The sequence below is a fragment of the Crinia signifera genome, chromosome 19, assembly GCF_055691185.1.
Source record: "Crinia signifera chromosome 19, ASM5569118v1, whole genome shotgun sequence".
NCBI classification, from domain to species: Eukaryota; Metazoa; Chordata; class Amphibia; order Anura; family Myobatrachidae; genus Crinia; species Crinia signifera.
In genome coordinates this window covers 124,229,946-124,257,260 of record NC_139226.1, presented here as the reverse complement: position 1 = coordinate 124,257,260, position 27,315 = coordinate 124,229,946, and the positions used below count along the sequence as shown (strand labels likewise).

Below are 27,315 nucleotides of genomic sequence, written 5' to 3'. Positions count from 1 at the left end.
ATCTGCATCTTGCACATGCATTAAAAAGCACCTGTTTTGAATTAAAACGACTTTTTAAACCAATTGCTTTTAATTTAGAAAGGCTGCTTTAAGACTCTCCTATCTGCACCAGGTGCAAATCCAACGACACTGAACAGATCCAATGATTGTAACTACGGTGGTTAATAAACCATGTCTGTGCCACACCTGCTCGCAGTGACAGGTGATGCATGATGGGAAATAGAGTGATCGCTTGGCTTGTCCGACTTAAAACTAATGATAACATCAGAGAAAACCTTTCGCTGCGTACACACTAAGGATGCATACACACTCGTCTGCCCAGTGTGTTGTGCCTTACTTCACAACTAGGCGGGCATTTACATGTGCCCGCCCAGTTGCGGTGTTACTCACCGGCTCCCCCTGCAGCAAATGTAGGGTAAACACAGCATGATGCAACGATAAATCTGTAGATATATCAGCCATGTGCTACAGTGCCGACACGATATGTCTGTGAACCACGCCGTTCGCAGACATATTGGGGGTGCACATGTGTCGACGCGCTCAGGATATGCATTTTTGCATTTTATATCACTTGACTGAAAAGCCAGGTACAGTATTGCAGAAGCCAATCGTTAGTAAAACTTGCTGTGTGTAGAACTGGGTCAGAATAAATAGGCAGCTACCTCTGTGACATCATTTATTTACGTGCAACTGTTTTATTTAAATCAGTGGTTTACACAAAGTCAGCAGTTCCCGGGTCTTTCTGGAAGCACATACCTGGAATACAGCCGTATAGCATTATTAGGGTTCTGGTGATTCCGCTTAGTTAGCTGCACTATATGGTAATTCTCCTGCATCTACCCTCGGGATATATAGACCATCAGGTTTGTTGCAGCAGTAAAGACCAGTCACCTGATGCCATTGATTCCCATATATTTTGCTGGGTTCAATTAACCGCCTTATTCTGTGTTTTTTACATAACTGGTTTCTTCTTAAATATTATTTGTAGCCGAGAGGGAACCAAGGAGTGTAGTTGGCCAATAAGTGGGATTGTTATATACTGTACCGTTAGTGATTTTCTGGGTAGTCAAATTGAAGCCACCTTAACAGGTTCTGACTAGTTTGACAAATGGTCTATTTACTAAACCTTAGGAAGAGGTAAAGCATACTCTCTAACTGTACCTTTCTGGCAGGTACAGTGCCTTTTTTTATAGCCTGTACCTTTTTTGGGTCTCCAACTGCCCCATTGTAAGTATAGGAAAGGGGGCATGGCCACACCCCCTTTACCCGTGACCACGCCCCTTTCTGGATTTGTACTGCTTTTTGCTCTTCAGGTGTTGGAGGGTATGGTAAAGTGGAGAGAGATAAAGGGGCCTATGTACTAAGCTTGGAGACGGATTATGTGGAGACAAATCTACCCAATCATCTCCTAACTTCCATGTTGTAAGCTGTGTTTGAAAAATGACATTTAGGGGCTGGTTGACTGGTACACTATCACTCTTACCAAAGCTGAAGTTAAACCAACTCAGCTCCTAACTGTCATTTTTTTCAAACAGCCTGTAACATGGGGGTTACGAGTTGATTGGCTGGTATTTTATGCTCCCTTAGTAAGTATACTTAGACAGTGCCGGTGCAAGCCGCTCCACAGGTGGGGGGTGGGGAGGAATAAGGCCACCGTGCTGCTGGGGGGGGGGTTCGGTTCCGGTGTATATATTACTCACCCTTCAGGAGGTGAGGCGCTCGGGTCTAGCTCAGCTGGCGGGAGGGAGAGCTGGAGAGCTTAGCGGGCAGGAGGGAGGCCTCGCAGTTCAGTCCCGGTGCAGTGTGACTGACATCTTCCTGACTTCCTCCACCCGCACTGTGTACAGCCGCTCAGCCGGGCAGTAGTGAGCACTTGGCTCACCCTCAGACGCTGCCCGGCTGAGCGGCTGTACGCGGTGCGGGTGGAGGAAAATGTCAGTTAACATGCATCGGGGTCCGGGACTGAACTACAGATGGGGCCGGGCTCATCTTTGCAGGGGATGGCGATGGCGACGCCATCGCCATTCCCTGCTCCCGCGCCATCTGTGTGTCGGAAGGGGACGCGCGCGCACGAGGTGCGCGCGCGTCCCCTTCCGACGGTGCTGCCGTCCCCTTCCGACGGTCGCCCGGTGCCCACACCGGGCGCCCGCACCCCCCCACAGCCTCCTCGGGTCCCCCCAGCCCCCCTCGAGCGGGAGGCGGACAGTATTGCGTCCGCCTCGCCGGCCGCCCGGATACTGAGACGCGCGTGCGTGGGGGACGCACGCACGTCTCAGTCAGATGGCGCGCCGTGTTGCTGGCGGATCGCCAGCAGCATGCTGCTGGCGATTCGCCAGCAAGCATAAGGCTGGCGCCGTCTGTACAGCGCAGCGAGCCCTCCCTCCTGCCCGCTAAGCCAGACATCCAGCTCTTCCTCCTGCCCTGCTCCCAACTACCGCCCCCCAGTGGCCGGCGCCCTAGGCAAATGCCTAACACTGCCTAGTGGTGGCGCCGGCCCTGTACTTAGTAAATATACTCCCTACGTATCTTATTAAAGTCTACCCATAGCCATTATTCAGATTTCCATGCCTTGCTCTGTGTTGTTGTTAGTTGTCAGACATTTGATGAGCTGTATTCTCACGACAGTTGGCTTTGTCCACACACTGGATCCCCCACTGTATATAGGCGAGATTGAGCTTTATAACAATCGGGAGACTTTCCCATAGTGACCAATCTGATCTTTGTGTTCATTGTATACACACCTCTACTGGAAAAATCGCCACCTTGGTAGTGATGCAATGCCCTGTGACACACTGCCATGGTGATGAGCTGCACATATTCCGGTTGAGTGTGATACAGTGACAGTGATATTTTGCCTGCACTCATATTCGGGGAGCGAGAGAAAATGAGCAATGTTACTGAATGCAAGGTGACTTTACCCAATTGTTTTGAATCGCTTTGCAGCTCTTATTTAAATCTAGTTAAAAGCCAATCAAAATGACTGCTTCTGCAATGTACTTTCACTTTGAGCTGTGACAGTTTTTAGCCCCCCCCCCCCCCCTCACAGTCCCTATCTGCTCCTACCTCAATCTCTGTCTTCACAGCTCCCTCGCCATATCCAATATCCCTGCAAAAACGCTTTCACTTTACGTTATGACATATTTGAGCACACAAAGGAGTAATTTGATTCATCGAGTGGCCTCTAGTGGTTACTGGCAGTACTTCACCTCATAGATTTAATCTCCTTCTTGTAGAATCGGATTGGTCGCTGTGAGTTCCATCATATTGTATTGCTCAAACAACTTTTACAATTGTAATTTTCACAAGGTTGACTTTAATCTTAACAATTATGTCCTAGTAATTTGTCAGGCACATTAACAATCATTGTCTACAGCTCCATTCACTGTCTGGGGTCACCGGTAATCAGAATAACAGGGCAAAGGGTTTGTGTAATCTTCATTGCTGCTTCCATCATTCACCTGGCGCCAACTGTAAGACTAAAAATAGTTTAATTAACAAAGTGGGCATTGTGGGAGTTTCTGATCAAAATAAATCTCATTTCACTTTCTTTAATGATTCTTTCTCTAGTTAAAGGGAAAGAATACTGTAGAAGGAATTCCTTCAGCGCTCGATACATTTTTTTGTAGCACCCAGAAAAATTTAACATATTCCAGCCAATCTCCTCTGCTGTCAGTCTGTGCGCCAGAAACAGAAGGCTTCACAATCCAGCGTGACGGCCTCATTAATTAGGAATAATGCTGCTTTTATAAACAAACAAGGTGGATGCCTAGAAAACTTCTCTCTCCTTCTGCAAAACATTGATTTATGAAATGGCAGCTTGGTGCCCCCTCCCAGCTTGTGGAGAGCATTAATACTGCTTGTCATCACACCACTGGCCCGGTAATTAATCCCTCCTGAAGTACTGCTGAGAAATGTCAGAACAGCCAGACAGAATTTAATTATCTTAATATTCCACTTATTTATCATTTATTTTTTTCGTGTGGCCCAGCTTAGCTTTGGCTTACACTTTGCAACTCTGTATTCCCCTTATATAAACAGCCACTTGAATGGCGCTTGTCGCCTTAGTATAGTCAGTGTATTTGCTTCTTCCGTTTTGTGCACCCACTCAATATTCTTTATAACTCCTGTGTATTAATTCCACAGTAGCCTGGCCTGCTTACACCTTACCAGGAATATGGGGGTTGGGGGCAAAACCGAACCCTAAGAATCTAGGTAAAGTTCTTTATTGACTATCCATGGATTGTGTAGACCAGTAGTTCTCAACCCCCCAACAGTTCACGTTTTCCAGGTCTCCACACGGAATCACAGGTGAAATAATTAGCTCCAACTGTGATCTCTTAAAATGTGACAGTGAATAATGAGTGCACTTGCCAGGTGTCCTGGAAAACATGCACTGTTCAGGGTACTTGACCGAGGTTGAGAACCCGTGCTCTAGACCAGGGGTGGCCAGACCAGACCTCGAGATCAACCAACAGTCCGTGTTTCCCAGATCACCTACCTGGTGCACAGCTGTAGTAATTACTTAAGGCCCCCATACATTTGTCCAACTTGTCCTAAGGACAAGTCAGACCTGATTGTCCCGGCAGCTCCCTGGGAAGGATCACATGCGATGGCCAAGTTTTGCATGTGATAAATCACATGCGATTTATCACATGCAACTCCCGGGGAGCAGCAGGGACAATGGGAGCAGGAGACAGCAGCGGGGGGGGGGGGGGGGGGGGGGGGGGGGGGGTGGTGAGGGGGGGGGGGTATGCCCACAACCAGAGAGCGGGGCAGGGAGGGGATGGCACAGGGAGCCGGGCAAGAAGCCGCTGCCGTCAGCGGGAGCAGGGGAGGCGGCGCAGGGAGCCGGGCAGGAGAAGACGCTGGAGCGGCGCATCACGAGCAGAGCACTTCAAACGAAAAAAAAGCCCATACAAATGAATAGGAAGCCATTGATTGGCTGAGACCGCTCTCAGTCAATTAGTGATTGGCTGAGAGAGGTCTCAGCCAATCAATGGCTTCCTATTCGTTTGTATAGGCTTTTTTTGTTTTTGTTTGAAGTGCTCTGCTCGTGCTGCACCGCTGCAGCGTCTTCTCCTGCCCGGCTCCCTGCGCCGCCTCCCCTGCTCCCGCTGACGGCAGCGGCTTCTTCCTTTGCCACCCCCCTGCTCCCTCCACCCGGCTCTGGTAGCTCCCCCGCCAACTGCAGTCCCCCGCACGGCTCCGGGCAGCACATAAGATTTAGCAAATCTCATGTGCAGCCCATCCGACCTCCCAACTCCGATCCGATGCACACAGGAAAAACATGAAGCGTTGGTAGATCTTGAGGGGTTTGTTCCCCAACCCCCCCCCCCCCCCCCATCCCATTCCCTAAAAAATTGTGCAACGACAATCCGGGTCTGGGCGTACCTGCGATGTGCGTGATGTCAAGTGGAGCGATATAGGACAGGGTCCAGTTCAACATGTGATAACTATTGGTTATGCCCCCATGCTTCATGCCCATGTCCTTGTTTATGCCCCCATGCTACATTCCCATGCTTCAGCTCTCATTGGCCAATGGGTGCGGGCTGTGGTGTACAGTAAGTGTGATTATAGAGGAGGGTTATCGCTGTAAACCCTTGTTAAACAGGTACAGTATGTACGGTCTGCAAAAGATGCACACAATAAAAACAGCAGGCATTGGGCTGCATGCCAGATCCTCGTCCTTTCCAAGCTTCCATTTACATAACCCCCTACTCTTCCTTCTGTATGAATTAGGTACAGTATGCTTAGTAAATATGGTTCTGCCTAACAAATCGTGACTTTCCAACTTTGTTAAATTCCTGCAGTCAGCTACATAGTCTACCAGACACCGCAATGCTGATATCTGTACTTTTACAACAGACACATGTTTGATATCCCTGATCTTCAGGCTTTCTATCTCTCCTCGCAGTGAAAATGTCACATTTCATCAGGGATATATTGTAAGGAGTTCATGTTCCGGATCTGTACAATTCCTGCGTTATAGAACTTTTTGAACAAGTAACTTTGTTCTGTGCTGTCAGACATTTTTTTTCCCCCGCACCAGCCTTTTTCAATCTTAAAACATTGTGCCTGAGCCTTAGCTGGAAACTGACACAGAAAAATCCGTACCAATTACACTGCCTTGATACCACCCGACGCAGCGCCAGCTGCTGAAATAAAATAATGAAATATAAAAAAAAAAGCCTAAAAAAAAAATTCTATTCTTTTTTATGTTCTTTGTAGTGTGGACTTCTAAAAGGCTTATTAGTCCTAGGGAACACTTTTTCTTTACGGGTGGTGGTACCTTTCATGGAAGCAGCATGAAAGTTTTCCCTATACATGCTATAATACATATACTTTCTATGCCTCAAAAGCTTCGAGCTTTGAAAAAGATGATTTGAATCCTTCAGTAGCTTTCTTATCTCTTTGCTGCCCTTGCAAAATGAAAGCGTTGAATGACTTTTCCTTTCTGCTGGCTTCTAGATTACTTGCAGGGGATTCGCATTTTTAAATCACCAGTCCCTTTAAATAGACACATGTTTAAATAGAGCATTTCTTCTGCTCTTTCTGGAGATAAATGTCAGTAGATGCCCACTCTTTAGTGGGTGTGAATAGATGATTTATTACATTGGATCTCATGTGGCCTATTTATTGTATGACTCCCAATGTTACTCGAGACGGAAAGCGGGATTTAATGCTGTGTTAATAAGATGGGTGTTTTCACAAAGATAGGTCTGTGGCCTATTCAGCATGGCATCGGAACTGCTAACGCCGGCAGTAACTCCTAGCTGCGCTCAGATCCGCTGGGGCTTGAATGGCTATTTAGCCAGGATTTTGGCGGTGCATGTACCACTGCAGTTCTCCTGCTGCGAGCATCATCTCATGGGGTCATTGGGTCAACCTACATTAAGTCCATATGCATTGGGTCCACTGCAGGTGGCCATGCCTTAGGTCACACCTGAAAAAGGCCAACATGCCTAAGGTCAACATGGATGGAATGTCGAGACAAGAATTAGGTCGACATTGGCTAGGTCATCAGTCAAAAGGTAGACCTGGGTTTTTCACTTTTTGTTGTCTCGAATGTCAACATAGTCAAGTTGGGCACTGTCAAAGTTCACCGCGTCCCCTCACATGGGCCGCTGCACTCCGCATGCTTTGGGCACACTATTCTAGTGTTCCTTCTAGGAACCAAATGAGGCAGGGCGCTGGAGGGGCGGACCGGGCACGCCGACGTCACTAGAGGGGTCGTGCCCGGTCCGCCGACGTCACTACAGGAGGCGTGCCCTGGCCGCCGCGTCACTACAGGAGGCGTGCCCTGGCCGCAGCGTCACTACAGGAGGCGTGCCCGGGCCGCCGCGTCACTACAGGAGGCGTGCCCGGGCCGCCGCGTCACTACAGGAGGCGTGCCCGGGCCGCCGCGTCACAACAGGAGGCGTGCCCGGGCCGCCGCGTCACTACAGGAGGCGTGCCCGGGCCGCCGCTTCACTACAGGAGGTGTGCCCGGGCCGCGTCACTACAGGAGGCGTGCCCGGGCCGCCGCGTCACTACAGGAGGCGTGCCCGGGCCGCTGCGTCACTACAGGAGGCGTGCCCGGGCCGCCGCATCACTGAGCTGCCGGGACGTAGCCATGGCCGGGCAAGCCCCCCTCAGCGATGCGATGGCCCGGGCAATCCGGCGGGACAGACTGCAGGCTGATTTAGTGGGGCGCTGCTAGAGGGGCAGGGCGCATTTTGCCCTTTAAAAATCGGGCCGGGCGCAGCGCCCCGCTAAAACAGCCTAGCGGGAACACTACTATTCTAATCTTCCTCCACACCCCAGTGGATGGCAGGGCATGAAATACCGCATGTGGGCTTAAAAAAACGTGAACAACCCATGTAAAAAAAGTGAAAAACCCAGGTAGACCTTTTGACTGTTGACCTAGCCATTGTCGACCTAATGCTTGTGTCAACATTCCATCCATGTCGACCTTAGGCATGTCGACCTATACCACCACCAAGAACAGTTTATTATTTTAATTAAGGTTTTTTTTTTTTTTAGTTTTTTTAATTGAGGCATTTGCAGAGCGAAATAACAATGGACAGTAAACAGTGGACATTTCAGCTCATCCAAGCACAAGTGTACGATACAGTCCGATGGTTACCAGTGTGTCATATTGGTATAAAGTTGCTGTGTAGACAAACATTGAGATACAAAGTCATGTACAGACCAATATGGTAATAGAACAATTGGCTGACGGAACCTGAGAGGCAGACTCCGGTCATGCAAAGCCTTCATTCAAGGAAATGGGTGCACCTTGCACTTCCATCTTGGTAAGATTCCCGGTGGTATTATGAAGGCTATGATTAACTTGCTCTCTAGTTGTCAAAGAACGTGTGTATGAGACTCCCATTGTATTAGAATATAAATTGGCAATGCTTTTACATTTGTTGTGACTTTTTCCTGTACAATTTATTTGTGTTTGTTTTGTTAGTTAGTGGACTGAACCTCAATGTCTGGACTTTGAGGTCCACTGTGCATGCATAAGCTGACAAGGCGTATGGCCCATACACACTGGGTGCCTTTGAGCTGAAAGCGGCTCAGTTTTACCTTTTGCTCCCGCATCATCCCTGACCCTGCTGCTCATCTGCTGGTATTACCACCAGGTGAGCGAGGGAGTGGACTGCTTTCCATAGTGTCCTGCTATGGAAAGACGTCCACCCCTGGAAATATTACTAAAATGGGCAACAAACGCTCAGTGTGTTTTTCAGCCCAGTGATTTACCCCATAATCGGTCACCATACATGCTGGGCAAAATCACCTATTGTGTATGGACCTTACCCCTACTTAGGGGTAAGTTTACTTATTGCCCTGTGTCAGGAATGCCCAGCTGGCTTGATGAGATTTAAACGGTAATGCACGGTGGTTTTGAGCGCAGCACATGGTGAGAGAAACCAACCCTATCATAACATGTTTTAGCAAATACACCTCTTATGGTAAGTTATATATTGATACAATTGGGCTATTTTACATGAGTTTTCTGTTCAGCATTGTACATTTTCAGGGCAGAGGAATGTAATCTGTTGTACATACGCCTTGCTATGACAGGGACGATGACACAGTGGTTGGAAATGAAAAATGATGATATGATTCATTGATCTAGTCATTATGATACAATGCTCCCATCCAGTTACCATATGTTCGTGAAAAAGTTGAATGCAGACATGTTTTTTTTTTTCTCACTTGTCTTTGGTGGGGTCAGGTTTTGTCATTCATGATTTAACATGAGTATCTTCCCTAGGTGGCAGTTTATGAGGTGTGCCAGGCAGGACTAGGCAGCTCTGTACAGATTTGATAACCTAATGCAAACCTCACATATAATATTGTCTTTCGCTGGGCAGACCAGATTTCTGGGCTCCGTAAAGTGTGTGGTCTATCCCGGATGAGGCATGGCTTCACCAGGTACAGGAGCATTGCTCCTCATGTACCTCTGGGTGATCCGGGGTCATGCTTTTAATTATCCAGTTATTCAAATATTGTCTCGGTCTGGTGTTTAGGAGAAGATTTTGGGTTGGCTAGAAAATGATGCTTCTAAGTCAGTGGTTCCCAAACTTTTTTCTCTACCGTACCCCTTGATTAGTCTTTTCATCTATGAGTACCCCTCCTCTCAATTTGAAATATCCACAGTACTTACAAGTGGAGTGGTAGTGAGCAGGTATGTGTGTCCTTAGTGGTGTGCGGTCAGGAATCGGGCCCCTCTGTGTCTGTCCGTTGGCTGTGTACTGTCTCCGGGATTCCCGCTGACGCCTGTAGGATTAATGACGCTGCTTCCTCCTCCCATGTCAGCGTGGGGCAGATGAATGCTGGTGTCTGAGGGCAGCGCGGGTAGTTCCCAGTGGATTGCTGAAGTGACTGGGTTCATCTCCACAGCAACGGGAGACTCCTTCTGCCATCAAGAGACTTCTTGCTTTTCTTCCACCATTACCAATATTATTTTCAAGTACCCCCAACCAGTCTGCAGAGTACCCCCAGGTTGGGAACCACTGTGCTAAGTGAAAGTGACAGTGTGAGTAGCGTTAGAGTACTCAGCAATGTTTCAGATGTAACTTGCACAGAGAAGATGGGCCCCACTCAGCTCTGCACCCCATCAGTGGCGTAACTATAGCACCGCAGCTGTCGCGGGGGGGGGGGGGGCGCTGTGCATATGGGGGCGCCGGTGGGGGGGCTGCGGTGCTATAGTAATCCCCCTGCCCCCCATCCCCCGCATGCTTACCTGTCCGCGCGTCCCGGCTCCCGTCCTGGCTTCAATCAATGCTATGGAGACGGACCACGATAAAATGGCCGCCCGATAAAGCAGACTGTTCTCTTTTGTGGTCCGTCTGCATAGAATTTATTGAAGCCAGGAGGGGAGCCGGGACGCGCGGACAGGTAAGCATGCGGCAATGGGGGGAGGGGGCACGGGGGGGACGGACGGGCGGGGAGGGGGTGTGTGACCACCCATTAACGGCGGGGGGCGCCCCCCATTAACGGCGGGGGGGGCGCCCCAAACAAAGCTACGCCGCTGCACCCCATGCACCTATGGTAGTTACGCCAGACCTCGGGTGGCTAAAATTCCTTCAACCACATCTCATGGATACAATCAGGGCCTTGTTTGAGCATAAGAGAATTCCATGGATAGGTTTCCATGTAAATACCACATTTACTACATACACATTCCAACAACTCTCTGCAATAACATTGTTCTCTAATACAGAACAGAACGGGGTGGGAGCATTGCAACTGGCATTTTGAGCAGTTTTTAATTATTAATTAATAACATATCAGGAAGTATAAGGATTTCAATGACTCTTATTTAACTTAATCCCATCCTACCATGGCGTCAGCTCCACTTTAGTAGACTATCCAGCCATCAGTTGGTGTTCTTTACACATGATATGCCAGGGGCAGTACAGATGGTGTAATGGTTAGCATTACTGCCTCACAGCACTGAGGTCATGGGTTCGATCCCCACCATGGTTTTAACTGTGCGGAGTTTGTATATTCTCCCCGTGCTTGTGTGGGTTTTCCTCCGGGTAGTCCGGTTTCCTCCCACAATCCAAAAATATACAGGTAGGTGAATTGGCTCCCAACAAATTAACCCTAGAATGTCTGTGTGTGCGTGTACATGTGGTAGGGAATATAGATTGTAAGCTGCACTGGGGCAGGGACTGATGTGAATGTTAAAATAGTCTCTGTACAGCGCTGCGGAATATGTATGCGCTATATAAGAAACTATTAATAAATAAATCAAATATGCCAGAACTGCCCATTGCAGAGTTACAGGAAATGATGATCTCTCCTAGACACTGACACTGTTCTGCCAGCTGGGGGTCACAATTATATATTTTATACAGGTGACCATCTCCAGTCAGTGCTGTCAGTTATGGAATTTAAATGCCTCGAATGGCTGATCTATTGGCTTGGCTGGATCACAAACTGTTAAACTCTCACAAGCGGCAGACTTGGCTACAGAAACCTTCTCAAAGTTTAATTAAGCATAAGGGGAAGTGTGAAATCCCTCCCAACAATTGTGGCTAACCTGCTGCTAGGAGAGAGAGAGGCCTCCGGTCCTCTGGAGACGCATGAGATTAAACTGATCTTTTACAGTGAGGCGACTGACAGATACCTTCAATATGGAATGTGGAGATCAACAAGCTCCGCAAACAAGGAATTCCAGCATCTGCCACTCCAGACCATCCAAATGCTGCAATTATTAATATGTTCGTTAGACTGAAAGTCTCTAATTTCCAAGGACAGTGCTGTGTCTTAAAGAATACCCATACTCGCATTTATCCCTGGTTTCCAATAATAATGCTTTGGATCCTTTATATTAAATGCTATCCTTGTTGGCCTTATATATAAGCATCCATTCAATGCTTATATATAAGCATCCCCCCCCCCCACAGGCAGAGCCTAGACCAGTGCCAGGGAATTTGTGCCCTACCAAATGTTAGTCCCACAACAAACGGTAGAACAATCGTATACACATTACATTACACCGCATGTAGTGCCCTTGATTCATATTAAATCACACAGTAATGCCCCTTATACACATAATGTCCACAGTTGTTCATCTTCGCTTTACATTACATATGTCGTGACAGAAGAAGAAGCCGCTGGGACAGGCTTTTCTGTTGGAATTACTGTGGTTCCTCCGTTCCCCCTACCATTAGAGGTGGTGGAACCCCGTTCCCCCTCACTTTAACCCCTGAACGTGAATGATGGAGTGAGCGATCACTTCCAAATAACAGCACGCTGCAGCGTTGTGTGTGGGCTAAACGCCCGCAGTGCCGGAGCAATTTTATTCTTGCCAATGTGATGCCGGGTATCACTGTGAGGAATAGGATTTGGCATCTGTGTGGTGTTTAATAGGCAACATCTAGAGCCACTGTTCAGATGCCTCTCTAACTCATCCTTCTTATTGTGTATCTTTGATCTCCAAGCTTCCCCTTACCCCGTCTCATCTTATTCCAAGCCTGTGTATGCGCAAGTTCTGCCAAGTCGTTATTCTATTGTTTTCATGCTGTTTTCTCATGATTCGTATTAATGACTTCAAGAGGATATAAATGCTTTTGCATCTTGATTAATTCTGATTAATTCATGTCATTTGGAATCTGCAAAAACACAGCAGAGGACAGCGCTCGACAGGGGGTGCAAAATAATAAATTGCAAAATGGGAAATGGCTGGATAAAATGTATTACAGGTTGAGTATCCCTTATTCAAAATGCTCGGGAACAGAAGAATTTTGGATAACGGATTATTTTGGACTATTTTTATATTTGAATGAGGTATCTTGAAGTTTCTTGCCTTTATGTTGTATAAACACATCAAACACATGAAATACACACAAATATATTTTTTTGTGAATGAAACAGGATTTAAAACATGGAACAAAGTTTGTGTGCAATCTCAGATATTGAATCTTAGTGTCAGTTACATGTTATTTACCCAGTAAAAAATAAAAACAAAAAATTTAATTTTGGAGACTATGGTTTTCAGAATAATTCAGAAAACGGATATTTGGATAAGGGATACTCAACGTGTAACATTTATCTGAAAAAAAACAACATAGTAGCACATTGTAACATGTAAATAAATATTGCCATGTACCCTAAATAGGAGATGAAATTGTGGAGGGTCAAATAAGTGGACCAATGATAGATCACTCCAATCTCTCTGATGGATCAGTGCAAGAGGGTCTGATTCGGGAATGAATACCAAGCTTGTGTTTAGGTCGACAGGTTCATTAGGTCAAAAGTTGACATGGCTTTTTCACGTTCTTCATCCCGAATGTCGACATAATCGACATGGACACCGTATTGGTGCACCGCATCCCCGCACGTGGCTCGCTGTGCTCGCAATGCTTCGGGCACTCTATTTTATTCTCCCTCCACTCCCTGGTCGGCTCAATTTAAAAAAAAAAAAAAAAACACGGAATGCTTGTGTTGACCTACCAACTGTCGACCTAAGCCCATGTCAACCTTTTCGTATGTGGACCTTAGCCCATGTCGAACATCAGTGGTCGGCCCAATGCATGTTGACCTTGGGTGTGTCAACACTAGGATTATGATTATCTTTTGGAAAACCGACTTTGGTTTAAACATACGCACTTACGGATTTCTGGGACAACATTAAGTTATACAATAAATTAAAAAGCAGGACAATAACGGTATGTGCGGGATCCGGACAAGGGGGTCTACAGCAAAAAGGTCGACACCATTAGGTCGACAAGAAAACATGTCGACACAAGCATTAGGTTGGCAGCAGTGGCGTAACAGAAAATTTAGCTCCCCCCGCTGGGACAATATTGCCCCCCCCCCCCCCCCTGTTAAAAGACAAGACCCCCCCGGGGAGCTGGCAGGGGGGTCCGTGCGGCGCGGGGGTACCTGTGTTCAGGGAGAGCCTGGAGGTCCCTGCGGCGCTGATTATGATGTTGCCGGGGTCCCTGCACTCCTGCAGTGAAGTGGAAATACTGCGCTACCGCCGTGCGGCGGCGCGGGAAGCACTTCTGACTCTGTGAACACTGGGCACATGCTGATTGGCTGAATCTCAGCCAATCAGTGTGCGGGCAGTGTTTTCAAAGTTAAAAGCGCTTCTTGCGCCGCCGCACAGCAGTAGCGCAGTATTTCCACTTCACTGCAGGAGTGCAGGGACCCCGGCAACATCATAATCAGCGCCGCAGGGACCTCAAGGCTCTCCCTGAACACAGGTACCCCCGCGCCGCACGGACCCCCCTGCCAGCTCCCCGCTGCACCCACAAGCAGTGGGGAGCTGGCAAAGAAACAACAGCGCCCGCAGACCCCGGCGCCTCCCCTCCACCGCAGGGGCTGCGGCCCTATAGCTACGCCACTGGTTGGCAGGCAAAAGGTCGACATGGGGTTTTTCACTGATTTGTGAGCTGACATGTGCCAACAGGCGGTATTTCATGCCCTACCATCTACTAGGGCGTGGTAGGAGAATAAAATAGTGTGCCGAGGGTAGCGAGGGGATGTGGCGCACTTCAAACTGTGTCCATGTCGACTGTCGACAATCGGGTCAAAAAAACATTGAAAAACCCCATGTCAACCTTTTGGCTGTCGACCTAGACACTGGCAACCTTTTTGAATGTCGACCTTTTTACATTCTTGTTGTTTTTACATTTCTTGTCGACCTAATGGTTGCGGATGCTTTTGCTGTAGACCCCTTGTCCCAGTTCCATATGTGCAGCTTGTGTTTCTCAGACATGGTCCTTCACTTCAAAAGCATGACCACAAATATACAGTCTATGCATCTTCAGATTTTATCATTGGATAAGCCAATGGCAAGTCAACTACAGCAGCACCAAGCCACTGGATTTATTTGCAAAATGGAATAAACCAATTATAGTTGACCATTTACTTTTAATAAGTTATGCTAATGATCTAATGCTTGTGTCGACCTAATGACCCATAGACCTAAAGCAATGTCGACATTTTGAGTGTGTCGACCTTCAGTAGTCGACTTAATGATTCTCAACCTTCCTGTACTCGACCTAATGATCCCAGCCCCTTATGTAGTCCTCTGCCATCCACCAGTCTGCAGGCGATGAGGTCATCAGCAGCAGCCCATACAGCCAGTCAGCTCCTTCCTACCAAGTGTAAATACCCGTCTCACACCAATCAGGAGATTAAGCCAGGGCACTGGTTGCACGTCTGAAGAATAATCCTGGTTGATTGCAGGGTTGCGGACCCTGGACTGTCAATCTGGACATAAGCAAGACCTGGGTCTACACTAAAAATTCCCATTTTCTTTTTCTTATGTCTGAAACTGATTGTTCTATGGGTTTCACCTTTGTGATATTTGGCTTAAGGTTTGAGCACAAGGGTGAATCATTTATTAATTATCTTATTTACATTGTAATCAGTTATGGGTTAGTATTATTTTTTGAGATGTTTAATCTCTACAGTTTTCATTTTGCTAACCCGTTCCCGCTAAATCTTCCACTTTGTCAACCTCTCCTATTTCCACTTCAGCTGAATCATCTCTGTTTACCTTCTTCTACGGCGGAGTCTTAGCCCCTGCTCTCCATCCTCTTCTGGTTCACTGCTGGCAATGCACTCATTGATTCTACTCTCTAATGCATTAGTAATGCATTTTACATTGATCTTCACATGAGTTGACAGTAAAAGTAGACACAGGTGGAAAACAAGTTAGTTACCACAGGTTCCTAAATGTGAAAGTCGGCTGACTGTAGAGTGTGTGTGTTTTATATACTGTATGTCCTTTATAGTAACTGGAAAATACTGCTCCTCATCTCTGTGGGGGGAATTAAAGTGTTCTGCTCGCTGGTGGCTAGTAGATGGTGCCCAACGGAGCACTATAAGTGTTGCTCCATTCGGGTGCACAGCTGCCGACGTTAGTATAATATATAATTTGTAAGAAATGCACATACACAAATCGCGGAATGGGGGGTTGGCGGCGTGGGGCGCTCACCTGGTGACTGTGGAGTAGGTTCCTGGGCAACATGGGGAGGCAGAGGGTGTCTGGCACTGTGGGCTCACTGGGCTGGTTCTCTGTCATGTGAGTCAGTCATGAGAGTCAGAGGCTCCACCCAGCGTTACAGACACATTCACACACTTTGAGTGACAGATGTAGCCAAATATATAAGAGATACAAAATTACCCCTTTGAGTTCCAACATATCTGTGATAGGTGCGCAAAATATATCTGCCTAATATCCAGCGTCACTCACATTTGTTATGTAAATTCAAATAAAAAAAATAAATATTATGGGCCATACGTAATAGGGTGTGAGATTTAGAAAGGGAGATATTTTGGGAGAGTTTTCAATTTTTTTTTTTAAAGCGGCAATCCATTACATGGCAAAAATCAACCAGTTTTTTTGTGTGCAAATGATTGCCGTATGGGCACCTTAAGTTATGGTTGCTAATGATCTTTTCCTGTCATCTGCTACTTGTAACGTGAACTTTAAATTGATAGGTGGTAATGGATTGCCACAAACCTGTACCCGAAAAAAAAAAAAAGAGAGATGCCCACACACCACGGAAAAAGCCATTGTATGTTTATTGAAGCAGTGTCCTGCCTATGGGTTCACTTTAAGCGGGTGATTCTGTAGTGATCGGATGGGGCCAAATTCGGACCCGTTCCAATGCATGCGCAGACCCCCTGTGTGAACGCCGTTGGCGAGCATCATACTCGCCGAGGCGTTTGCATGGGTAGGAGAGGGGCGGGTGGGGACGGACACTGGCCTAGAGCAGGGGAACGCCCAACGTTTTAAGACGTCAGTGCCCGCCGCCTCTTCAGCATTGTACAACCACAAAATCGCAAGGCATATGATCGCATGCGATGCGATGAGACGCGATTATACCCGATTTTTAATTGTACAGGAACCCAGACCAGATTTTACATTGTACACCGACCCTGATGGGTAATGACAATGTTAAATGCCCCCCCCCCCCCAATTGTCAACGCCCCCCACTATCAACGCCAACCCAAAGCGTGGCGAGCGCAGCGAGCCTGCGAGGGGCAGCGGTACGCGTCCTCCGACATTTTCATACCCCCAGTATCCACATCGGCGTGGAGTTGATTTTATATAGTGTGGCCAGCGCAGCGATCCGCCCGAGGGGATGTGTAATACTTGTGAAGTAATGCGCGTCTCCTCACGGGGCTCGCCACGCTTCGGGCTCGGTGGCTTACTGCGCTCGCCACACTATATAGAATCAACTCCACGCCGACGTGGATAGTCGGGGTATGAAAAGGTCGGAGGATGCGTACCGCCGCCCCTCGCGGGCTTGCTGCGCTCGCCACGCTTCCGGTTGGCGTTGATAGTGGGGTGGCGTTAACAATGGGGGGGGGCATTTAACATTGTCATTACCCATCAGGGTGGGGATACAATTAAAAATCGGGTCTGAGTGGGCATTTAACATTGAAATCGCGTCGCATCGCATGCCATTATAATGGCATGCGATGCGACGCGATATTAAAATTGTACACTCATCCCGGGAAAAGCCTCAAATCGGGTCCATCGCATACCTTAATTAGTGGTATGTGATGCGACACGACGGGCGCCGTGATAATACACAAGTACCCATATCACTAATTCCAACTGTTAGACTGCATTTTTATGAATATTTGCCTAAGCCACAAAATGGCTGCCTTCACTGGGTGCATATGACGCATACAACAATTTAACATCCATGTGCAAACAGCAGAGGGGCCTCAAATTAGTACCTAATTTTTCATAACTGAAGATGACCACCATACGGGTGTTATTGGTGGTGTTTTTGGTGGAATACTTTCCTATTCTGAGGTAAACCCTATACTTGCCTATTCTGAGGTAAACCCTATACTTGCCTATTTTGAGGTACACCCTACTTCTAATATACAGGGTGTACCTCAGAATAATACTTGCCTATTCTGAGGTAATTTTCCCCTATTACTAATATACAAGTGCTGATTATTGTTGTACTTTGAATGATCCCAGTGGTACTTTCGCATGCCCCTAATCCCCAACCACTCAGTTATATTGCTGCACGTTACAGTTTCCCTGTTGGATATGGGTGTGAACTGGCAGACGATGCTGTGTAAAGGCCCCCACATACAGCACGATATTCAGGCATTTTCTGAGCGATTCTAACAAATCGCTCAGAAAACGCCTGAAGATGCATGTAAATCGCTGTGTATATAGCCCACACAGCGATTTACATGCGCGCACCCGCCGTTCTGAATCTGTCATAGATTCAGAACGGACGGGCTGTTCAATTCAGAGCAGTCGCTCAGAAAGCTCCTGCTCATCTCCCGCATGTGTGGCTGCGGGCAGATGAGCAGGGCCGAGCGACTGCGGACGCCGCAGACCCGCCGCACCCCGCGCCGCAGAACACGCCGCCGCCACCACCCCTGACCCCCCTCCCCCACCAGCAGTAGCACCCATCCCCATCGCCACCCCCACCTCACCTCTCCTCTCGGCGGCAGCGGGGCGGCAGCGCGGCGGAAATGTTAAAAAGAAAAAAGAAAAAATTTTAAATTTCAAAATGGCCGCGGCCAGCCAATCACGGCTCGCCGCGTCATTGCCCCGCCCCCTAGAGCTGGCTATATTAGCCAGCTCGAGACGGGGAAGGAGCAGTCAGTCCGACGGCGGAGAAGGAGAGAAGAGCTCCTGAAGTCCTGGGAGGCGCGGCCAATGCAAAAGAGCTTAAAAGGCCGCCGCCCCCAGGTGAAGAACACAGATGAAGAGGCCGAAGCCCTGGGAGGCGGCGGCCATGCAAAAGAGCTTAGGGGGCCGCTGCCCCCAGGTGAAGACCAGATGCAGTTTAATAAAATACTAAAAACTCTGTGTTTGTGTTTTTATTAAATAAAACATTTAAAACCAGTGTTTGTTGTTTTATTTTAATATTTCCTTTACAGGGGGGCTATAGGTACCGGCGGGCCTTTAATGCCCCACATGCTGGTACCTGTGGTTCTGCCAAGTGCCAGCATGTGGGGCAGGCTTGCTGGGACCTGTAGTCCTACTGTAAAAGACAATATTACTGTTAAATAAGCTATCAACCCTGCACCCACCGCCCAGGGGTGCAGGGGATAGCCCCGGGCTGCAGCCCAGGCCTGGGGTGCCCTGGAGAGGGGGGACCCCCTTATTTGGGGGGTCCCCACCTCCCCAAAAACTCCCGGCCTGGGCTGACTAGTTAGGGTGGGTAATGCTTTGGCCACGGGACACCATCAAGCGTGTCCCCTGGCTATGGCATTACACCCCTTGCTAGTTGAGCCTGGTGCTGGTCTCCAAAATATGGGGGACCCCTATTCATTTTGTTCCCCGTATTTTGGAAACCAGGGCCAGCTCAAGAGCCTGGTGCTGGTCCCCAAAATCCGGGGGACCCCACGCACTTTGTCCTCTGGATTTTGGGAACCAGGACCACTCAAAAAGCCCGGGGCTGGTCATACCTGGGGGGGGACCCCATGCCATTTTTTTTTTTTACAAAATTATTGTCTGTATGACAGAGGATGAGACGCTGGACCCCGGACTTGGTAAGTATTTTTTTTGTCAGCTCCCACTGTACCACCAACGTTTAATAGTTTGCATATGGGTTTGCATTCGGTTCAGGGGGAACCACTAGCCACCATGATTTAATTTTTGGGGGGGGGGGGGGTAGCATATTAGGGGAGGTGAAAGAATACTTATTAAAGAAGACATAAAGTTATGTGCTAGATGTGTTCAGTAATAATAACATTTTTGTGATGAAGTGCAGTGTTTTTACTTCACTTTCTGTGACAGATTTGAAATCTCCCGTGCTGAATCTCCCATTATGAATCTCTGACACAAATCTCTCTGTATGTGGCTCATTGTCTGAAATGAGTCACAAGAGTGAAATCTCTTGTGCTGAATCTCCCGTTATGTATCTCTGGCACACATCTCTGCGTATGTAGGGCCCATAAGTGTTACTTGAGTGTAATTGTAAAGCACTTAGGAATTGAAAAGTACCGTATAACATTACAATTACAAAGGTGTCAGGGTGGAATATTGAGTATTTGTTGAAGACATCTTGTGTCAACTATTATACACTTCCTCAAGATGCGTTTCTTCCATTTTCTCTGCAGCCCAAGACTAATGCAAGAGAACTTTGTAACATGCCAATCACAAAGGGCCAGTAATTTCCCTTAAAGAGCAAACCCTAATAGATTTCACCTTTTCTACTCACACCACATCTGGTACTGCAGTGTGTACATTTGTGTGAATGCTTAGGATATATTGTTAGAATTGGTCAGAGTACAGAATAAAAAACTAAACCCATGTATGGCGATTATTCTTCCTGACCGCTACAAATGTAGAGGAGTATATGGAGGGCCCACCCTCACTAGCTGGCCATTGCTGACATATTATTGCAGTCCCCATATACACCAGAATATTTCCCATACAGGTAATATACATACACTATGTTCTAGGTGGGATGTAGTTAATATCCCAGCCCACAGAACCCAAACTCTCAGAACGCCAACTGCAGCATCCTGACAGTCAGAATCCCAGCCACTAGGGGAAGGGTTAGGCTGCAGGAGGGGTGGGGTATGGATGCTGTTGTCAGCGATATAATCACTGGGATTCTGTGCGTCGGGCTATGGATACTTACAGTACTCGCCATTTCCAGGGGATTGCTAAGGTCTCGTAAACTTGCAAGACAGCAAAGTGTGTCTGCCACATCTCAAGGTCACTAGGTCACCAAGCATTTGGTCGACAATCTTTAGGGTCGACATGGGAGAAGGTTGACAGTCAAAAGGTCGACATGGGGTTTTTCACTTTTTTTGAGCCGACATGCTGACAGGCGGTATTTCATGCCCTACTGTACCATCCACTAGGGCGTAGCGGGAGAATAAAATAGTGCCCGAAGCATGGCGTGCACGGTGAGACATTGCCCCGACATTCAGGGCAAAAAACCTTCCCTATGTCGACCTAATGCTCGTGTTGACCTAATGACCTGTCAACCTAACCGATGTTTACCTTGATTTGTGCTGACATTCATGCATGTTGACCTTACTGTGGTCAACCTAATGCGTGGCACATGGGACCCCCTTTTACTCCCCCTCCCTGGGCTACTAAGGACATCTGTAAAGGTGCCCATAATCAGTCAAAAATCGGCCGATATCGGTCGGATGCGCGCTCCCGCAGATCTTTTGCTAAATCTTCTGATCTTACGCGCTGCATGAAAGATTTAACAAAAGATCCGTAGGAACGCACATGTGATCTTACTCGAAATCATTGGTGAAGATGTGCGCTCGCCTGAAATCTTTTGGCAAGGACAGACAAAAAGATTTCGGGCGGGATTCTCTAAAATCCGCAGCCCAGTATCGCCGGCCACCGCATTTCTAATGACCGCATATTCTCTAAAATATGCGGTCATTAACGCAAGGGACAGCTCTTGCGGTAAGAGCTGTCCCTTGCGATGCAGCGCCGTTGCTGGACTTCCGGGTCTATGACCCGGGAGTCCGTCTGCGCATGCGCAGACTGACGCTCCGGCCGCAGGGCATGCTGGCAGGGATCCGTAACGGATCCCTCACACACCGCTGCGGTAAGAAGCCCATAGGCTTCTACAGGGAACCGCCAGCTTTTGCTGGCGATTCCCTCCGCAGCGGTGACACTGCGGAGGGAGGTTAGAGAATACAGAAATGCGGTAAAAACCCCGATAACGGGGTTTTTACCGCATTTCTGTGATAGAGAATCTCGCCCTATATGGCTAATTTATGCTCTCATCTTAAGATCCCAGATCTTTCTAGTGTGTGGGCACTTTACCAGAAGGGTGGCGAGTGAGGGGAGTCCGTGGGGGTACACGTTTTGATGTTCTGAACAAGTTAAATGATGTTCTGAAGCAGTGTATTTATGCTAATAAGGGGTCCCTTGTTCTGAACGTCACCAAATACAAGTTTATAAATATTTTCTGATTACATATGCACTCTTTATAATGTATCGGTGATCTTGTAACAGATGAGTAAATAATTACAGATTTTTTTTTTTCTTTAAACAAAGCTGCAGTGGAAAGTCAAGGTAAGACTGAACATTATATTCAATGCAATGATTCATTCATGTCTATTGTCCTTTAATATCCAAGCACACTTGTTTTAGAGGATACAGAGAATAAGGGGTCCATTTACTAAGATGGGAGTACTATTGAAGACGGGCTGTTTCCCATAGCAACCAATAAGATGCTACTTCTTATTTATTACACACCTCCTAGAAGATAATAGAAAGAATCGGATTGGTTGTTAAGGTCAACATCCCACCTTCAATAGAATGCTCATCTTATTTAATGACCCCCTACAAGTAACATGGCCCCAGGGCTCGGGGGCTGTTTAGTGTGAAACGAGCTTTCTGCAGGGAACAGAGCATTTTGAGTAGGTGGGTCTCGCCGGCTCTAGCATCCAAGGATCCGGCTAAAATCCTTGTGCTATACAGTATCTCAGGATGGAGATAACAGTAAAAATTGTATTATTATTAGATGATTTATTGCAGCCGGTGGAAATCTGCCCTACAGCTTCATTTTAATAAGCACAGACCCCCACATTACGTTAGAGATGTCACCCCCATATCTGACAGCACAGTTGTATCAGTTTGATCACACCTCGCTTACACTTATGGAGGGTATGATGTGTTGCTGGAGCTAACAGTGGGGCAGATATGTTAGCAGCGATAAAGTGAAAGGTGATAATGCACCGGCTAATCAGCTGTGTTAAAAACTGTCAGTTAGGAGCCAATTGGCTGGTGTTTTACCACCTTCCGCTTTATTACCACCACTTCATCACTTCACCAAGCTTAATACATCTCTCCCACTGTAACCAGGCAGAGCTGATTTGTCATATCTGTATGTGTCAGTAATTTTAATTCAATGGGGGGGTTCTGTTAAAAGTGGAGAGTGATAAATGGTGAGTTCTCCTACTCTGAGCGGTTATCGTGTGTTCCTAAATAACATGTGACGAGGAGAACAGAAAGCTGGTGGAGCTGAAGCAGCAACGTGCCTTAAAATGCCAAGGGGGAGAATTGGTTGGTTTATTTAGTTAATTAAAGCTATGCGATGCAAAAAATTAATGGGCGCTGTAAGCACAGTGTAACGAGTTTAATTAGCATCAGCCTGTTGCTGGGAAAAGCAATAATTCATAAAGGGTTAAATAATCCTATTTATGCTCTGCCCCAGCGACATGACGTTTGCTATTAATTAATCAAGACAGGGTAGAATGATGCTGCGGAGTCTGTTCATCTGTCACCACGGGGGATATTCTGGTTCACTCGCAAAAGGCAAATTCCTTCTCAAATGGACAAAACCATGTGCGCTGCAGGTGGGGCAGATGTAACATGTGCAGAGAGAGTTACATTTGGGTGAGTTATTTTGTTTCTGTGCAGGGAAAATACTGACTGCTTTTTTTTTACAATGTATAATAAATCTCACTTTGAAGTAAAACCCCACCTAAATCTAATTCTCTCTGCACAAGTTACATCTGCCCCACCTGCAGTGCCCATGGTTTTGTCCATTTGAGAAGGGATTTACCTCTAAGAGTGAACTAGAATAAGGGCCTATGTACTGTATGTGGTGTATACCTACCAACATTTATTTGTTGTATGGAAATATATCTAAACTAAATGGAAGCAGACATGTCCTAATCTAACTTGTAACCTACATAACAGTTTTAAACAAAATAGAAGAGCACCCAACATATATCATGAGAACACAACTTCTTACACACTCAACATGTAGAACTCATAGGACATGTGCTTTGCAATCCAGTCCGAATTAGGCCCCATTTTTTTTCTCTAATGGATAAAACCATGTGCACTGCAGGTGGGGCAAATGTAACACGCAGAGAGAGATTATAGGGTCAACACTCAACATGGGGTTTTTCACATTTTTTCTTAGCCGACATGTGCCGACAGGCGGTATTTCATGCCCTACCATCCACTAGGGCGTGGTAGGAGAATAGAATAGTGTGCCCAGCGTAGCGAGTGCAGCAAGTCATGTGAGGGGACACCATGCACTTTTTTTTTGTGTCTATGTCGACTGTGTCAACATTCGGGATAAAAAAAAACATGAAAATCCCCCATGTCGACCTTTAGTCTGTCGACCCTATGATCCATACACCAGAGAGAGTTAAGGCCCTCGTCCACTAGTGCGATATGGGCACTTTTCATGCGATTTGGACACATTGATGCGACGGATTGTCATCTGGTAGGTCCTTTTCCTGCCGCTGCGACACGAGGCGGGTTCCCGTTCACCTCGCATTGCAATCGCAGATCATATGGGCTGCCTTGATTATTTATTGTAGCCCGTAGCCCTTGCTGGGATTTCATCGCACTTTTCATGTTGATTGTGAATTGTTCTTTTAGAGCACTTTGGATGTCTGCTCGCATTTTGCACATTTTAAGATGCCAGTGAGTGTAATTGCGCTCTCATCTAATGTATTCTATGATGTGACATGTGACCGGCCATATCCGAATTGCTGCTAGACCTGTCATAGACCAGAATTGGAATAATCCAGTTCCCCACTTTCTCTGTAGTATTGACAGAGGCAGAACTCTGGGAGGCAATGGAGTCATCTGCCGCCGGGCTCCTGCTCTCAAGGGGGCACCTCTCCTCCCCTGCATGTTTAAATTCATTAATTGAAAGCCATCAAAATCGCTTCTGTGGCTGAGTTCTGAAATATATATAGATATTTATTTAATAACAGACAGTTATATATATATATATATATATATATATATAAAACATATATATGTATTTATATAACGTTGTGTGTGTGTTGGGGGGGGCACCAATATACATCTTGCCTCCGGGCAACTTGGACAAACTTACGCCACTGAGTATTGAAGTTATGGTATGGGAGCGATCGGATTCAAATATCCGACATCTGCTAAAATGGAACAGTTGTTGTGCTTAATATTCCGGACATCACGAGAAGTTACCGTGTCTGTTCTTTCTCGGTTGACTTGTAGTGGTCTGGCGCTGGTAAAGAATGGACGCCGCTGTCCTAGCCAAGCGATCAGAAACAGTGTTATCTCAGTGCTTGTGTAGTGCGCTGTCACTCCCCCCCGCCCCCCCCCCCCCCAGCCTCCTTATCCTGTGCACGCAGAATCAAGCAGTCAGAGATTGATTTTATTTTAGCAGCTGGAGTGAGCATTGATCCATTCCCAGCTTTAATCCATCCTGTTCATGGCCCCGGGCCATTGAGTCTTTTCCTGCTGGCCCTACTGTATATCAGAAACGCAAAGGGTCATGGTATAGAGCTTCATGTTGCTCTGTGGCTTCCCCGGCTGTAGAGTCGGGAGCGTGGATGCAGAGAACATTTTGGAGTATGAAGTTAGGTTTAAAGATAAGAGTTTATCTCTCCGTGAAATGAATTCTAATCCTAAAATACTCAGAGATTCTGCTGTCATATTGTGGCATTTACATTATCAAGCAGCTCAACTGGTTGCTGTTGTTGTATTTGTTGTTGTTCTCTTAAACTTCTATACACAATGGAGCGGATTGAGAATTGCATGCAAGACTGATTTACATGTGGCCGCCTGCTTAGGATACAGGGCCAGATGCACTAATCTTCAAAAGTGATAAAATGTGGAGTGATCAAGCAGCCAATCAGCTCCTACCTACCATGTCACAGACTGTGTTGGAAAAATGTCAGGCAGGAGCTGATTGGCTGGTTGTTTATCACTCTCCTTTTTATCACTTTTGAAGCTTAGTGGATCTCCTTTTGCAGTCAGAGTAAGTGGCATCTATGTCTATAGATTGTAGATAATTGCGTGCAGGGCCCTCCTACCTCTATGTCAGTTTGTTACAACCCAGTTTGTTGTATCACTGTTTCCTGTTGTAAAAAGCAACGGAATTTGCTGCACTATATAAGAAACTGTAAATACATAAATAAATACATATGTGGCCGCACTGCTCCTATCTATTGGCTTGTGAAAGTACCAGTCATCACCATGAGGGCACATTTACACCAATCTTTGTCTTTATTCAAAAGCGCCATCTGAAAGTAGATTGATCCCGGTGTAGGCTCTCTCTCCGACGGCTATTTTACAGGCCACAGAACAGTTCCCGACATGACTTCCCTGTTACGCCCACTCAGTCACGTATTAAGATGCAGCGTAGATGCCTTGAATCTGAATGGCCCATAGTTGCTCATAGGGGGTAATTCAGACCTGATCACATGGGTGCTGGTTATCCATAGACTTTACATGCATGTGGTCCGTAGTACGCATGCTCGAGGCCGGTCGCAGGAGGAAAGATTCCGCCCGAGGAGCAGGAAGAAGTCCCCCTTCCCCCAGAGCTGTTCAGCATCAACCGTGCCAATTGCTGAACCCCCTCCCCTTCTGGTGCTATCGGCCCCAGGTGGCGTCCGCACACACACACCCACCCTGGTACTTTAACCGTTAGGCGCAAGCGGCGGGAGGCTCCCACAACCCCCCCCCCCTTCCTGGAGCCTGCCGCACTACCCCCCTTACCCGCGATGGTCAATGGTATTCAGCGGGCAGCTCCCCCCCTTTTCAGGATGTTAATCAATGGGTGGCACCCGCACCCACTAAATGTAATGAGTTATAACTGTTTTAATTGTTTGCTTTGTTGTGTCATAACATTGTTTCCTAATACCTTTATATAATATAAGTAGGACATGACAAATGTGTCCTTTGTTCATTTACATTTATGCAAATATTTTCTCTCACCCTTTATTTTAATTTCACAGTTGTTTTTTTTGGATTAACGGAGTGTTGTGCACATGAGAGAAAGTGGCAGAGCTCTAACCCAGATCCATAATAATGTATGTTTCTGGGAGATACAGTAGGGGGATTCGCTGTCTGTGATAGCCCAAGGGATTAGTAGATTCCTATCGCATACAGTAAGAGATTGCCATGCTCCCCGTCATTATCTCCCGCAACTTTTTGTATGGCTTCGGATTTAAGCCTCTATGCGGAGCTGGATGTGGGGAAATGTTAATGTGTAAATCACTGGAGGAGAGGTTTAAATAACCTATTTTAGCGCTTGCCGCGAGCATTCACCCGTATGCTAACGCCAGTTGATATCCTCAGCAAATTGATTATCTTTAAATGTAGTGCGTTCACAAGGTCTTATAGGGAAGTTTTGAAAATTGTAGAGATACCGCTTGTGACGCACTAAGGAGGTCATTCTGATTCGCAGCTTTGCAAGTCAAGTAAACGCCGCCCACACAAATGACCCCCTGCCGCACCCACACACGTTTCACCCATTCGCAACTTGCTGACCAGCGAATGATTTGTAAGGTGCTCGCAAGGACACTCTCTGGTGTCTCAGATTTGCAGCTACCTTGTACAGGAAGAGGGCGGGCACTCGTGACACCGGC

At 47.1% G+C, this 27,315-nt stretch overlaps 1 protein-coding gene across 16 annotated transcripts in view; it reads left to right on the top strand.

Annotated features, from left to right (window-relative positions):
• The window catches only part of AGRN (agrin), a 445,469-nt gene that overhangs the window by 201,081 nt on the left and 217,073 nt on the right, over positions 1–27,315 (top strand). For 9 of the 16 annotated variants that reach the window (XM_083163265.1, XM_083163263.1, XM_083163266.1 and 6 more), the window contains one exon: positions 21,986–22,003. The exons of the other annotated variants lie outside the window; for them this stretch is intronic. In XM_083163265.1, coding sequence (XP_083019391.1) covers positions 21,986–22,003 — 18 coding nt within the window. The remainder of the gene's footprint in view (positions 1–21,985; positions 22,004–27,315) is intronic. 16 annotated transcript variants of the gene reach the window in all.